This window comes from Centruroides vittatus, unplaced genomic scaffold (genome assembly GCF_030686945.1).
Source record: "Centruroides vittatus isolate TY-2023 unplaced genomic scaffold, ASM3068694v2 scaffold_861, whole genome shotgun sequence".
NCBI classification, from domain to species: Eukaryota; Metazoa; Arthropoda; class Arachnida; order Scorpiones; family Buthidae; genus Centruroides; species Centruroides vittatus.
Window position 1 is genome coordinate 1726471 of NW_027122718.1, and position 16536 is coordinate 1743006.

Below are 16536 nucleotides of genomic sequence, written 5' to 3' on the forward strand. Positions count from 1 at the left end.
CTATGAAAAGAATTAATGGATGACGTATTTTAATGAAAACAATAATTAGAATAAGAAAAGGGAAAGAAAATTAACAATTTTGCCAAATTAAGATAGTACACTAAATAAAATAGCTGCTAAATCAAATTTAAATTTTATAAACAAAACTTATAAAGCAAACTGCAGGTCCCACACAAACACAGGCTTAGTGGACCTTCAGCAACTGCAAGTTAGTTACTCACTTGTAGGACATCAATTCTATGGGGACCAAAGTTACAAAATGCTATTTAAAGCTAAATTCAATCTAAGTATAAGAAAGTCTTGAATTCTGTAATACAGATGTCTGAAGTGTAGAAAAGGCTTAGATTCTCAGTAATACTGAAATCCACACACATACATCATATATATATTATGTGTGTGGATTTCATCAAACATCAGAAAAGGAACAAAAATTTTATATATATAAAATTTTTCTTCCTTTTCTGATGTTTTTGGAATCAGGCCCTTAAAATGTCAAGCAATGCAAAAACCAAACTTGACTAATTACAATACTTTCCATCTGTTCTTAAACTGCCAAGAAATTAAAATATTAACTTAATATGCTTCTTATTTCAAGTGTTATAAAAATTTGTTTTTATATAGACTACATGTAATATTTCAATTAAAAAATGGCTGACGATATTTAAAAAACAAATTTAAAAATCTGAAGAAACTAAGTCCTCTTCCTTTCCATCATGTCCAATCACCAGGAACAAAAACAGTCTTTCTTTGCAGAGACAACCTTTAACATAATTTTTATTAAAAAAAAAAAATACTGTCAGCCATTTTAATTCAAATTATGTATATATTTTTTTAATTGACTTAACATCAGTAAATGTTTTAACTGTTTTACATAATTTTTGCAGAGGCATATTCTCCAATAAAAGGTAGTCTCTGCAAAGAAAGACTGGTTTTATTCCTGGTGATTGGACATAACAGAAAGGATGATGATTTAGTTTCTTCAGATTTTTAATTTTTTTAAATATATGTAAGATTTCTTTATTATTATTTTGATATCAATTGAAACTTCCTCTTGTTGAATGTATGTATGTATGTATGTATGTATTTATATATATATATATGCACACACAGTGAGTGATCGGTTAATGAACAAATCAGATAATGGACACTTTCGCAAAAAATTTTTATATTCGGATAACGAACATCTCACGGAACAAACACAAGAAGAAGCAACGTAAAATAATGAATACCAATTGGTCTTCCCTTGTCTTTGGGCAACAATTTGGAACTTTTTAGAGCACGGGAAATGTTGACATCCATGCTCAACCCAATATATACTGATCGGATAGTATTTCTCCGAACTTCGAAACTCTCCCTTGTAATTCCAGCCTTTTATTTTTCTGACAGAAACAATTCTTTTATAGTATTCACGAGACTGTCGAGCGAACACTCATTAAGTTTTGTGTCGGTTTTTATTTTCGAAAGGTGAGAGTGTAATAGCAAAGGTAGAGAGTGGACAGATGTCCAATGTTGCTGGGCAGTATGGCTCAAACAGGTCTACAGTAGGCCTCAGTTAAATCTTATCTAAGAAAGATACTGTATAATCAGGAAGACTCAAGCAGTTTTGTAAAGAACCAAGTCCGAACGTTATTTTTATTTTACTTTTATTTTGCTTATTATTCTATTTTTGTTTGGGGCTTATGTTTTGTTAGGACGAAGGTTTCCTCACCATTCACCTTCAGTAATTAAAAAGAGAAGAATTAAAACCCAACTCACCGACGAAAGAAAAGCGCCATAGGACTCACGCACATTTTCACGCCCCGAGCGGCAAAGAATAGGTCCGCACCGAGAAGAGGGGGGGGAGAACCTACAAGCACGAAATAAAACTCGCTAAACCTTAAGTAATAAAAACGTCCCGGAAAGAATTGTAAAAACAAATAATGTAAAAGGTTAGTGAGTAAACTGTCGGAAAAAGGGCTGCCAGACGATGAAAAACGTTATTGTTAGCATTTAAGTATGTAAATGAGGGGAGTGACCGCATTCAGAATTGTGACGTCACCTCACACTATAAATCCCGAGTCTCAAGTGAAGACGGAGAGGTGAATTCTGATAGCAACGAGCTTGGTGAGCTTCGCAGCAGTAATAGAGAGGTGTCCGATAGGATCTCGAATAGTTCCAAGGTGATTTGAAGTGATTCGAATTTGGATCGACAGTCTGAGAAAGTCTTGAGAGTTTGAGGAAATAGGTTCCGAGTATATTGAGGTGACGATTAGGATCTCTAGTTTATAAGAATTATTGTTATAAGTTAAGCTTTTGGTTTTGTCGGATTCCCAAGGGGAATAGTTAAGTTACATATAGATTTGAATCGAGAATTGTCGGGTTGACTTTGTTGAATTTCTTAGAATAAATTATTGTTTGATTTTTACTAAATATTGTACATAGTTATTGCTAAACGACTAATTAAATCTTTGGTTTTTTTCTATTGACACATATTGTCTTTATTTAATTCGGTGCACGCTTAAAGTCCAGGCCTAGCACGCTAACGCGAATCCGAGTAAAGTACCCGGTAGGTTAACGGTTGTTTCCGACACGGTAGAGTCGATAATCGTTGTAAACTAAAATAGTACTTTACAGTTTAACAAGTAACAAAAATCACATGTGAAAAATAAAGAACATTGAAAAGCTCATAATGGAACCTGAAACGGATCTGACAACAGAAGAACACCAAGAAACTTGGCGAGATATGTTTTCTTGTGAACAAGAGAATTAATGCCGATACCTGCTATTAAACATCTTTTGAAGAAATGGGAGGATGTCAAAACAGCAGTCTTAGAATGGCATCTAAACCATGTTGAGGTTAATAGACTTGGGGATTTCTACAATTACAATGCTATTAATTACTTTTGAAAAATCCTAAGAAGAGAGAAAAGCAATCAACATTAGTCAGATTCTTTAACCCTCACAAATGGAAAAAACATGACTAATAAAAATGCAAGACTGTGTATATATGTATTTTTATTATTACATATAAATAAATGTAGTAAGAAAGTATATACATTTTTTATTTTTGGGGGTCTCCAGAATGAATTAATCAAATTCCAATAAAAACTATGGTAAATTGATAATCGGTTAACTAACAATTCGGATAGTGAACAAAATCTTGGAACGGATTATGTTTGTTAACCGATCACCCACTGTATATATATAAAATTTAATAATTAAATAATATTATACCATTTCACTTATAAGATTGTATTTATTCTCCCCCTATTTTTCAAATCATCTTTAAATTTAAAAAATTTCAAATTTTAAAATTATGTTCAAACATGATATTCTATTTTATCAAATTAAATAAAACTAATAATATAAAAATTATTGATTACTTACTTCTAATTGTTTTGCAAGTGTTTGTTTGTGTTTCAAAGCATCATCTGAACTCTTTTTGTTATCTGTTTGAGCTCCAGAAGTAGTTGCATTATTACTTGAAGCAGGAGTAGGAGAAGAAGTTCGACGTCTTAAAGAACTAGGCAAAATAGTATCTGATGAAAATGGAAAAGCAGTAGTTGGCTGAACTGTATTTCCAGTTTCACTACTTGTTTGAGGACTCCTCTTAACTAAAGCCTACAAATTAAAAATATTATAGAGATGAGAAGTATCAATTTATGAAAAGATAAGATTTCCTAATAAATGAATAAGAGCTAAAAAAAGTTATTCAAACTTCATAATTTATCATCATCAATTTAAACATGTATAGTTTATACCTGACAGCTACCATCTTCTTTAGCTCCACAATCACAAAAAAAAGATCCATATTTTGCATATGTAACATCATGATCCTTGTGACAAACTTTAGCACAAATTGTACACACACCTACACCATCCACCATTTTGCATGTATGGCAATGATACCTATGAATAATAAGGTAATTATAAATTTTTAGACATTAAATAAGAAATAATAAATTTTAAAAAATTATAATTACAGCAAAAGTAATAAGATGGACTAATGGTGTCAGAAAAATGTAAAGAAAGTTTTAATCTATTTATTTTACAGACAACCAGAATGTCCCAAGACTAGTAAGACCTCTGTCAAGTGAAATGACAAATACCACAATGATGATAAAAGTTACAAATATATTGAAAAATAAATATAGGTGTTGAATGTTGTGGTTTGGGCAATTATTCCAAGCTGTGGATTAGTTTTTGCGAAAGACTTTTTTGGCCTAAAGGAACTGTATCTGTCAGCTTTTTTGGTGATGGCAATAAGAGTTCACTTAAATGTATCTTATTGAGTTTTATTTCCCTCATTACACTTGTTTAATATTTTCCATGCCTTTTGTATATTTACTGAACATAGTAGTATGTTTATATCACTTAATAGAATTCTCAGCTTTGTTGATATAAATAGAATCCTATTGTGGAGTCATTCCCCTTCATAATCTGTAAAGTCTTCATCTTGGTCTAAAGTTCAATTTTGCCTGTGAGTATGGTTTTCATTTTAACAGTTCATCTATGAAGTTAGCTGAAGTTAGCTATTTTATTGAGAATGGTCATCAGATTTTCTGTTGCTAGACAACTCTTTTTAATAATAGAAACTATAAGTAATGAGAAACTGCTGTTTGTGTGTTAGTAGATTGTAATATTTACTTCTTTATTGATTGATCTCAGCCACTTCTATCTGAAGATAACAAAAAATTAAATATGTATCAGATACAACAAGATTGAGCATTGTCAATCTTCTTATTGAAGAGGATCAGAAGGTCTTCATCTCTGAATGTAGAATGACAAAAAAGACCTACAATATACTGGCAAAAATTTACAAGTCCTCCTCTCATGCACATATTGCATCATTGCTGTTGCAATTTATGAACAATTTAATGATGTCTGACAAGATAGTGTTGACATTTTTCTCAGTTGTATTTGGACAATAGCAAAAAAATTAGAAAATACAGGCAAAGAGATCATTGTTAATGATATTACCTATCAAATGTTTCTCAGTCTTTCAGATAACTACAATTCATTTGTCCAATGGTTCTCAAACTGTACATTGTCATGGACCAGATTGGCCATTATTTTTATTATTAGTGATATACTGACAGCGTTCCTGCAGTACATTTTTTGTATATCTTCCTAAACAGCATGTCTATTTTTTTTTCTTTGTTTCAGAATGAATTTATATTCTTTTCCTATTAATAGGAAAAAAGAAGAGAAACAGTTTCTTACAGACATTTGTACTTGTCTTTTGATTATTCTTACAAGTTAAAATTCATAGTCAATGCACATTTGGTATATGAAAATAATTGTACTATATATAGCCAAATGTCACAAAGTTTGGGAACCATTGCATTAGTCCAACAGCTATACCACTTTGAAGATAAACAATTTATAATCTATCTCAGATTCAGTTAATTGTGACATCACAAAATGATATAATGAATAGCCTAAGTAATATAATCTCTTTATACATTGACGTTCCCACTGTTTGGAAAAGCTGGTGTTTATATTTTATGAAAATTTAATAGTCTTTATATTATAATTTTAAGTATTAACTTAAAAATATTTTTGAATAGTAACTTAATTTTCTGATGATTTGGTTCAAATTGATGACTATGAAGAGGACCTTTTAAATTATGAGAAGTTTATGTTTATAAGAAATTTTTCATTTCTGGCATCTCCATGTCCAAGTCAGTAAATTCTTCAGTAATGTTAATGATTAAAGAAGGTTGCTCTTGAGCCAATAAATCATCAATCACCAAAAATTTTTCTTCAATATTTTGTATGTTATGAGCACAGTCCCTCCATACTTTAGATATAACAACATTTATTGCTTCTTCCAAAAATGCTTTTACATCAGCAAGTTTCCAGGTTGTATTCTGAAGAGCTATATATACTTTAATTTGACTCTCTATTCGTTTAATGTTCACAGTGGTAGTATGGGAATCTTGGGACAATGTAACCAACTTCAGCTGCAATTTTATCAAGTTGATAGCTGTCAAATTAGTGTTGATGACCACAAATGATTTCTACCAAGTCAGGTTTCATCACTTCTGGCTTCCAATTAATATTTTTGCTATTAATATGTTTTTATTTTTAAATCTTTACTTTTAAAATATAAATTAATTTTTACAAATATTTAATGTTTTTTCATTCAAAAACAGTTCTTGAAGTAAAATGAAAGTATTAACTAGTCTTAAATTATATAACTTTTTTATTTAAATTATTACCTTCAATTCCATAAACTACTCCTTAAATATCAGTAAAGGGGTATAAATATGCCTTTAGATTATTTTTTTTTGCAAATACTGTGTGTGTGTATGATAATCTTATTTATAAAAAAATTAAACTTTAAACAGTTCAAATTATGGAAAAAAACAGGGCATAAAAAAACAGAGAATGAAAGTCTGAGAATTCAAAAATTAACATTTTCTAAGAAAATTTATTTACATTAGTTTGGAGATAACATGTATAAGAATAAAGTCTGATAAATAAGATAAAATTTACAAGAATCATTTTGAGATATTAGACAAATTTATTTTAAATAATTCAGAGAGAAATAAATCATTCTTCATACATATATACATGTCTAACAAACCAAATATACATATAACAAAATTAAATTTTAGTCACCACTTTATTTCTGGAACAGTAATTTAATCAATAAAATTTTAAAACACTTAATTTTTAAAATCTAAAAATCAATGATTTAAAATCAGATAAAAAAACTTACCAATGCTGATTCATGAATTCTTTTTGAGTGATTGTGAATGTACACAGCTTATTACAAAGTGAATCTTCATCCTATTTTGCAACAAAAATAAAAACGTATGAATTTTTTTAATATGAATTATTAAGTATTTTTATTTAATAAAATTACAAAAAGTAAATAGAAAGGTGAAATGCATATGTATTTTAAGTGAAATTTCTTTGTGTTTCCCCACTAAACGTATAAACTTTTAGATTCCTTCTGCAGTGTCTTCAAGACAACTGAGAACCCACAAATGAGGAACTGAGCACGATGATTACAGAAAATAAACATGACAGTGAAGAGGATGATGATGAATGAGAGAAAATATTAAAACTGCCAATGACAGCTTACAAGCTTTCAAAAATATACAACACTATTGATAGCTTGTGCAAGGAGTTACAAGAATCAAATCCTATTCCTGATCTTAAGTTTAAAGTGAGCTTTGGAATCAACCTGTATGCTGAAGTCTTGAAGAAAACAAATAAAAAAAAGTCTGCCAAGTAGCATTAGATCAGTTTTTAAAAACTGTTGTAACTCCTCCACAACTGTCTTAAAATGTAAGTCTAATGTTTTTAATAGAATTAAATATATGAATAAAATAAATTAATTTGTTGAATCATCTGCAAATATTTAAATATTCCCAAGACAGCAACATGCTCAGCCACATTGACTCAACCTGCAGGAACCCAACTCAATTTTCTCATCAGCCTTCCTAATTGGTATTCACAAGATTTCCACAGAATATAATCCTCATGAATATGGGAATAATATATATGTAAGGCTGTATCATTGTTATCAAGTGAACAAAAATAAACTTTGAATCTAAAATTCATTGATTAAAAAAAAAAGTCTAAAAAAATTATTACAAAATAATGATAGAGATTATTATATTATTATTAACTGTCTCTAAGTACTACTTACTGAATCTTCTCCAGCACTTTCTTCTTCATCAGGGCCTATTTCTTCTGCCCAATCAGATTCCATTTCAGGATGATGTAATTCTCCATCACAGAGTGGAGAAGCAGCTCCATTGCGACTGGAAACAGAACTTCTAGAAAAAATTAATTTTTTTGTAAACATTAAGGGACTATATTTTGAGATATACAATAAGATGAATTACAACTTAGTTCATGCCATGTTTAAACTAAAAATGAAACTAAAATAGCTTTGAAGTCTTAGAACTTAAAATTTATTTATGCAATTTTCAATTATTTTATTTTCAAATACATTCACACAAATTTATAATTGAAATGATTAAAATAAAGTTTTGATTTGAACTATTTTATTTATTACATTCTTTTATTTTTAAAAATAAGATTCAACTTTCACATCATGAAATTACATAAAGGTTTATGTTAAAGATGCAAAATGTTTTAAAGTACATAAAATTCATAATTATCATTACTTCAAGCACATATATATATTTTAGTATGTTCTTAGAAGCTAATAATGTATATAACAGTAATGTAAAATCATTAATATACTTTAATAACTTCTGAAATATGAAATAAGTGCAACTATCTTAATTTTCTTCCAGACATTGTATTGCCTATTTCTGCTAATTCTTCAACATTTCAGAAATGATTATTTTTCAATCAGTCATGATCTGTTTGATGTAAGAAATTCGTTGAAGCTTCTGAATATCTTTTCTACAATGGTATATATTACCTGCAGCAGAGTAACAAATCTTCAGCAATTTTCTTGCATTATACAGTACTTATTTTCATGTAAAAGTAACAAGATTTGTTAGCAATGTCTATACTTTAATTGGAAACTACAATACTGACTTACATCAATTCTTTTAATGGACTCAAGAATTATGTTCTTTGAAATATTGTCAAACAGTGCTATTGAATAATGCTATCAAATTCAAATCTTCAATTTTTTTTATTCATCCAAAATTATGGAATCCAAAGTTAGTAAAATCAATTTTTCAGTACATATATGAAGTTTTTCCATTTCCATTATATATATTTCATAAAAATTTTTCAACTTCCCAGATAACAATTCATTATAGTTGTCAAAATAAATTATTATGAAAGCAGAAAAATTTTATGAATTCATAACAGTATTTAATTTAAAAATACACATCAAAATCCATAATTTGTAATAAAAAAAATTTGTTTTAGTCTAAAAAAATATCCAATTTGAATAATTGTCAATGAAATGATCTCAATATATATCATTTGCATACATTTAAAACTGCATTATCTCTTGTTTTTTCTTCCATTACTTAAATACATGATATAGCTGATGACTAAGTGCTAATTTTTCTGTGAAACTATGAATCAAACAATGTAACAAGTACAGTTTCATATTTCAAAACTGATTTAATGTAAAAACAATCACGTCTTGGTAAAAGCAAGTCTTAAAAGATCTGGCAAATAATTAAAATCAAGAGGCTAGAGTTACATAAATTATGCAAATTATAACACAAACATTGCTTATTAAATTTATTCTAAATTTGTTCCAATCATCATCATCATCATCATAATGAAAGTAATTCAACTGTAAATAAAATATTTATATTAAGAACAAGTAAAACGGCAAGGCCATATTTAGGACAAGACTATGTCTCGGAGACTCACTACTAAGCAGGATCACTTTGATGCTCAAGGCAGGTCTTGTTCTCATTCTCCAATCTTCTTTGGTATCACTGGTTTTGAGTGTGATTGTTCAAACTTTGCCGGCCACAGCCACAACCACGACCACGAGGTCGTCCACGATGCATTTTTGGTGAAATTAACCTATCCAATGTCAAAATTTCTCTCCGTTGCATGTCTCCCCAGGTTGAATTTTTGTCAATGCCTAACAAAAATTTCCCATTTTTGAAAAAAATACTAACTTCCGAAATATAATTTTTTTCTTTTTACATTTATTAATATATATATATATTAATAAAGGTAAAAAAAAAAAAAAAATTATATTTTGGAAGTTAGTTTCAATATAAAATTATAATGACTAGCGCCATCTACTTTCAAAAATGTTCTGATGCTGAAACGAGATATCTTGGCTCAACCAGTCATGGTCAGCATGTCGCAACCACATATATGCCAGGAATAACACAGGACAGGTAAATGGGTTTTTTCAAAAATGTTTGTTTGTCAAAATTCAATTTTGCAACATTTGCATTTCCAACTTTCCAACAAGCAATGCATGCACAAATCTTGCACTAGTGCCTGTTTGTAAAAAGAGTATTGCCATTTTGTATTTTATTTAGACTCGGTTCTCGGTTCCCTGAGTATCTACAAGTATGATTTTTTTTTATGCATGCATTATTTAGTCACCTAATACTCTATGCCAAATTGCAACTCCTGACATGTACTCCTTCATACCTCTAAGCTGGTAAGACAGGACGGCACTGTGATTTTATAAACAAGACATAGTCTTGTCAAAAATATAAATTACATAATTTGATTAAAAATTTCTCACCTTTCTGACTGAAATTTGAGAGCACCAACAAGATCTGCCATATATGATAATAGATAACACGAAGATTCCATCATAATTTGATGCTGAAAAAATTAACACATAATCTCAAGTATCACTAACAATTTAAGATAATCTTTTAAATTTTCAAAAAAATTGTTTTGAAGTTCTAAAATATAAATATTACTACATAACTTTTTTATATGAATTCTGCAATTAAAAATTTGCTGATTTTCTTTTCTTTATTTTATAGTTTTTTTTTTTACTTTCTTATATACCAAAACTAAAGTTTAATTTTTTAGGATCAAAAATAGAGATTATATGTATTAGTTTAAAATCAATATATATGAGTTTTTTTTTAAATGAGTTTTATGAGTTTATGAGTTTTATGAGTTTTTATATTTTATGAGTTTTTTTTATTTAAAGTCAATATATATGAGTTTTTTATTTTTTTATAAAAATAATTTAATTCTTAAAGAAGTAAATAAAATTTAAAAACGTTGATTTTAAATGATGAATGCATTATAAAACAATTTTATCACAAAAATTAAAAAAATGTATATTTTTTACTTATCCTATTAAGAATTAAAATTTTTTAACAAAATTAAATATAACACACACATTTAGCATATTTTCTTCACTGATAAGCTTTTGATTTTATTAAATTGTAAAAAAATGTTTAAAGTTTCTAAAAGACAAACTGGTATCTACTGATGTGATTTTTAAATCATCATATTAGAATTATTATGAAAGAAAGATAAAATTTGTATAATATTATGATATATGATATGTTTTCTGAATAACACTAACTCTTTTATATGATAATAGTAAAAACATGAAATTTATCAGTATCTAAGTATTATCTCAATTCTATAATGCTGAAGCAATACATATTGGGAAATAAAAATAAACATTTGTCTTAGTCTTGTTTTTAAAGAATCTTATAAAGAACATATCATTTACAAAAATGCAATTAAAAAAAATATTATATTTTGATTAAATTAACTAACAGAATGCTAGAATTACCAAAAGCATTAAGAAACTCCATGTAACAACTAGCCCAATCTGCATATAGTATTTATAGTTTCTCATACTCCTACAAATCATAAAATGAATAATTAAATATTTACTTTATTTCAAGTTTATTGAGTAAAACAAACTTATTCTGTTCAATAAATTTGAATAATTAAAAGCTGTTCTACATTCTATAACTGATAATGAACTGACAAAAAAAATCCTTCCAAGTCAAAAGTTTGGACTCATATTTCAGAATGTATTTTTTACCATTAATAGTAGAGGTGACATTTAAAAATAATTATTTTATTTTAGGTTTATTCATTTATGGCAATATGACACATGGATAATCGACCAAGGGGGGAATCTCCTGGGAGGACTTTCTGTGGGAAACTGGCCTGTATTTAGGTGTTACAAAGAAAACCCATAAAAACTTGCACCCAACCTGTTGGTGAGGCACAAACCCATAACCAACCAACTATTGATCTTTAGGGGTTTTTATCCACTTGGCTTCTGGAAGGCTCATTTTATTTTAGAATCTCAGCTAAACAGTATTTATAAATCATATGTTTAAAAGCTTACTGAATTTTAAAAAAATTTCATTTAAAAATAAAACAAAAACATACTCTTCCACCAGTAACATTTTCTTGGAGCTTTTCCAAAACATCCTTTTGAGCAAGGTATTTCTTACTAAAAGAGAAAAAATTGAAATGGTAAATAATCAATAAATTTTGTAAATATTTATCAATATATAATGAAAAATGACTATAATAAGACTCCATTTGCAGAAAAATATTGATATGAAGATCTAAATGTAAAACACTTATTTTCATGTGAATAATTTATATATTTTTATGTTCATTGATAGAAGAACAAACTTCAATTAAATATAAATTTTGAAATTTTTACAAAAATTAGTTGTGGTAAGAAATTTAATAAATTTTCCTTCTAAATTAGCATTACATTACAGATTATTATTTTTAATATATGACTTAATTTATTATAAAAATTTCACTTTTTAAAATATTTTCATGTTTATATTTAAATGGAAAAAACTTGAATTTTTATTTAGAGAAATATATAATTACCATAATTCCAACCATTCAGTTGCAGCTTTAAATAATTGAACATGACCTCCACCTGAGCCAGCACCAGCAAGTGTTGCCATAATAACTATTAATTCGGAAAATCCAATTCCTTCAGACGCAGGTGAAAGAATTTGTGATCCCATTGGTATTAGAGCAGATAATATAGCATTAGCAACTTCTTCACGAACAGCACTAAAAATACATCATCAAAAATATTAAAATATAATTTTTGTTTATCATTATAATCGGATAACAAGTTTGATATTTATTTCAAATTGTTTAATAAAATTTAAAATTTTAATAATTTGATTTTTAAAATTTAATTTTATATAAAATATTTTTATAATTTCAATAGTCAAATTTAAATTTAAATGCATTATATGAACACATTATATTATATCTTATTGCTAGCCCGATAATTCGGCAGTTGTTGATCTATATATGATAAATTTATAGACAATTATTCTAGACTGTTTGTTTGTTTTTACACTTTACGTAAAAAGTTTTTATGATAAAATTTGTATTTTTATTAAAATTATTCATATTCAATTATAATTTTTAGCATTAAAAATATATCTGACATTTTAAAAATTATTTGAGTGTAACAACAAAAAATTAAAAATTACATAATACTAAAATTAATACATTAGTTCGTGATGTTACATTAAGTAATTAGTAAAATTACTAATATGAGGTTGGTTTATGGGTTATTCTATAGTTAACTAATGGGTTACTGGGTTATTCTATAGTTAACTAATGTTAAGTATCTAATTCAAATTCATTCTTTATACGGGAAAACTATAGTAGTCTCCTTATAAAAATATCATCTTAAAATAATTTTGTAATACATCTTTAAATTTAGATGTATGTTTAATTTTGACTGAAAATCAAAAGACTCCTAACTTAATTCTTTTTCTTTAATATAAATTCTTTAATTCGTTTTATTTACAAGTCAGGCTTAACATAATTATTTAATAAATACTGTTTTAAGTCTATTTTATAAAATTTTCACTATTATATGTCAATTCACATTTGAATCAATTAATTTGTGCAAAAAGTTTTAGGTACAGTGGTGCCTCATACTTCAAATTTAATTCAATCCAAGAAACCATTTAAACTTAGAATCAATTTTTCTCATTAGAAATAATGGAAAGCAAATTAATCCATTCCCAGACCCTAAACAATACCCATTTTGATAAAACAGCAAATACACATAATTTAAGGTAAAAATAACACAAATGCCCTAATAATATTAAAACATAAATAAATAGTTAAAACAGAAGAAATAGTGTGTAAATTCTGTATAATAAAATGTAAATTGCATTAATCAATTACATACTGTTGACATTGGCATCTTAAGCACAGTGGCCAGATGCCACAGGCATACTGTTTTTATGCTTTGCAACAAATTCCTTTTTCATTTCAATTGTCAATATTACAGCCTTCCTCTTACTTGTTAGACTTTGTTACTTCCCCACATTTCTTGGATGCTATGATTAATAAGTAAAAGTGATATTGGGTTGAACACAATGTTTTTGCACATTTTTAACAGGTGTCATTACTTAACATTGATGTGTGATTTAATTATAACAGTTAAAAAATTTAACATATTATTGCTCATTTGAGATTATATTCTTTTTCAGAAGCTTATTTTAAGCTTTGAGTGCATTTTTCACTGTGCTGCAGTTTGAACTTTAAAGAATCATTTGAACTCCAAAGCATTCGACGTACATAGTACCACTGTATTTTAATTTTGTAATGGTTTTTGTAAGTTTATATATTTTCTATGACAATGGTTTGTTTAAATTATAATTTTAAACAATGTTCTTTTTACCTTTGAATGCTTATTTTCATCTAAACATAATAAACATATGTAGTTCTCAAAAACATTAAAGACTGAATTTTATCTTGAACTTATTTAAGAACAAAGCATTTTGGTATTCTTGAACTTTATTTTTTTAATATTTCTAAATTATATCTAGAAAGAGAATAAATTTCCTGTCCAAATGTCATTAAATACAGAATACCTCACACAAATAATTGGAAGTATATAAATTATGTATAATTTTCAGTTTTAAAAATTTGTCAAAAATATTTAAATTTTTATAGAATTTATCAAATACAAACCTGCTTAATATATTTACCTGTTTTCCTTTACAATATATGAAGTTAAACTCTGGAGTAATAACCTGTTTTCCTGAACACTATTGCCTTCTTCTGTCTTAATAATAATAATAATAAATTTTTTAAACTCAAATAATTTATCACTTTTTACAATAATTAAGATCTCAATAAATTATCTTAAAATATTAATAAACTTGTGAATTGTTAATTATAATCAATCATCTATCTTTATTTTTTCTTACTCAAATTCTTACTCAAATAATCAAATTCTATTAATTTTACCAAAAATCATTTTAAAACTAGACAAATTAAATTAATGAATCTGATCATTTAGATCAACGGTTGGCAACCAGTGGTCTGTGAAAAAATTTGGGTGCTCTGTGGAGAAATTTTGACATTGATCAACTGAAGGTTACGTGAAGGATTACGAAAGAAATGCAAAATGCTTAGTTGCTTTTTTCATTCATTGTGGATTTTTATTGAATCTAAAACCAAATACAAATGATTGTTATCAATAAATAATGAACAATAAACAATATTGTGAGTGAGATTGTCATCCTTCGTGGAAAAGTGCTAAGAATTCATTTCAAACAAGCAGCAATGAACTTTAGGCTTGCATTAATTTGTTACAATTAAACATGAGAGTTTCACATTAATATAGTAAAATTGAACTTTTATGATCATTATTCTACAGATTTTGTATTGTTTAAAAAAATTCATGATATTTCCCCAGAATTCAAAATTGTGAGTTTAGTGGTCCGTGAGGTGAGAAAGGTTGCCAACCATTGATTTAGATTACAGATATGAATTTTACCATTTATTAGTTACATTAATAATAAAGAAACTTTGAAAAAATTTAATTAAATTTAGATACAGCTAAAAAAATAATCAAGAAAGGTATTTAAATTTACAATACTCTCTAAAATTGTAAATAAGCTGTCAATAATATCAATACTGCAAGTTTAAGTTCTCCAGAAACACAATAATTTCATAGTAGTATACAAAATTTATTTTCTTTTCTAAACAAATTAAAGTCTCAATATACTGGCAGTCATCCTATAACTTTTTCAATACAGATAAACATTTTAAGTGGTTTAGTTCCCTCCTCGTATTCCAAAATCTAAAGTTAATAAAAGAATAAAATTTCTAAACATTTCATTATAACTATCAGTAGTATAAGTTTGAAACACTTTGGATTAGAAATTTCTATGGCAAAATATAATGTACGACACAAGATAGATTTCACTTAAAATTTTTGGTTTGGTTTTGGAATAATGTTTAATACAATGTACTTGATTTACAATCAAGAATTATTTTTGTGCAATCTTGTCTAAGACTTCATATATCTGCATGAATGTGGAGTAATAGATTATTAGTGTTGTTATTTATATAGGAATGACTGAATTGCAGATATTTTAAAATGTAACACTAAGAAAGATGATTATGAAATTTTTCTATAAAATCTTCAGAAAGTAATTGATATCTTGAAACTAATTCCCAATCCAATAAATCTTGTAAGTCAGTTAAACTATCTGCAGTTAAATGTTGATATCTTAGGACTAATTCAATATCTAATTTTTGTATGTTATTTTTAATGAATGTATTTGATAGATTTTGGTATTGCAATATTTTTTCCAATCAATTCATTAATAAATACAGTTACTCTATTGATTGGAAAAATATCACAATACCAAAATCTATGAAATACATTCATTAAAAATAACATACAAAAATTAGATATTGAATTAGTCCTAAGATATCAACATTTAACTGCAGATAGTTTAACTGACTTACAAGATTTATTGGATTGGGAATTAGTTTCAAGATATCAATTACTTTCTGAAGATTTCATTAAAAAATTTCATAATTGTCTTTCTTAGTGTTACATTTTAAAATATCAGCAATTCAGTCATTTCTATATAAATAACAACACTAATAATCTATTACTCCACATTCTTGCAGATATACAGAGTCATTATAATTAAAGTTCCACTTTGAAATGGCCATAAAAGGAAAACTACTGGACAGAATGCAGGATGTTATCAAACTTGGTAATAGTTTACAGGAAGTCATGGGATTGTATTTTCTGCAAAAAAAATACATAGTTCAAAGACTCACACCAGCGGGGAATGGTGCTGTACGCAATATTGTTAAACA

General features: G+C 27.2%; 1 protein-coding gene across 1 annotated transcript in view; it reads right to left on the reverse strand.

Annotated features, from left to right (window-relative positions):
- The window catches only part of poe (E3 ubiquitin-protein ligase-like protein poe), a 187860-nt gene that overhangs the window by 87546 nt on the left and 83778 nt on the right, over positions 1-16536 (reverse strand). Inside the window, 8 exon segments of the mRNA XM_067288343.1 lie at positions 3367-3600; positions 3741-3888; positions 6707-6777; positions 7646-7775; positions 10157-10239; positions 11794-11857; positions 12256-12447; positions 14400-14476. Coding sequence (XP_067144444.1) covers positions 3367-3600; positions 3741-3888; positions 6707-6777; positions 7646-7775; positions 10157-10239; positions 11794-11857; positions 12256-12447; positions 14400-14476 — 999 coding nt within the window.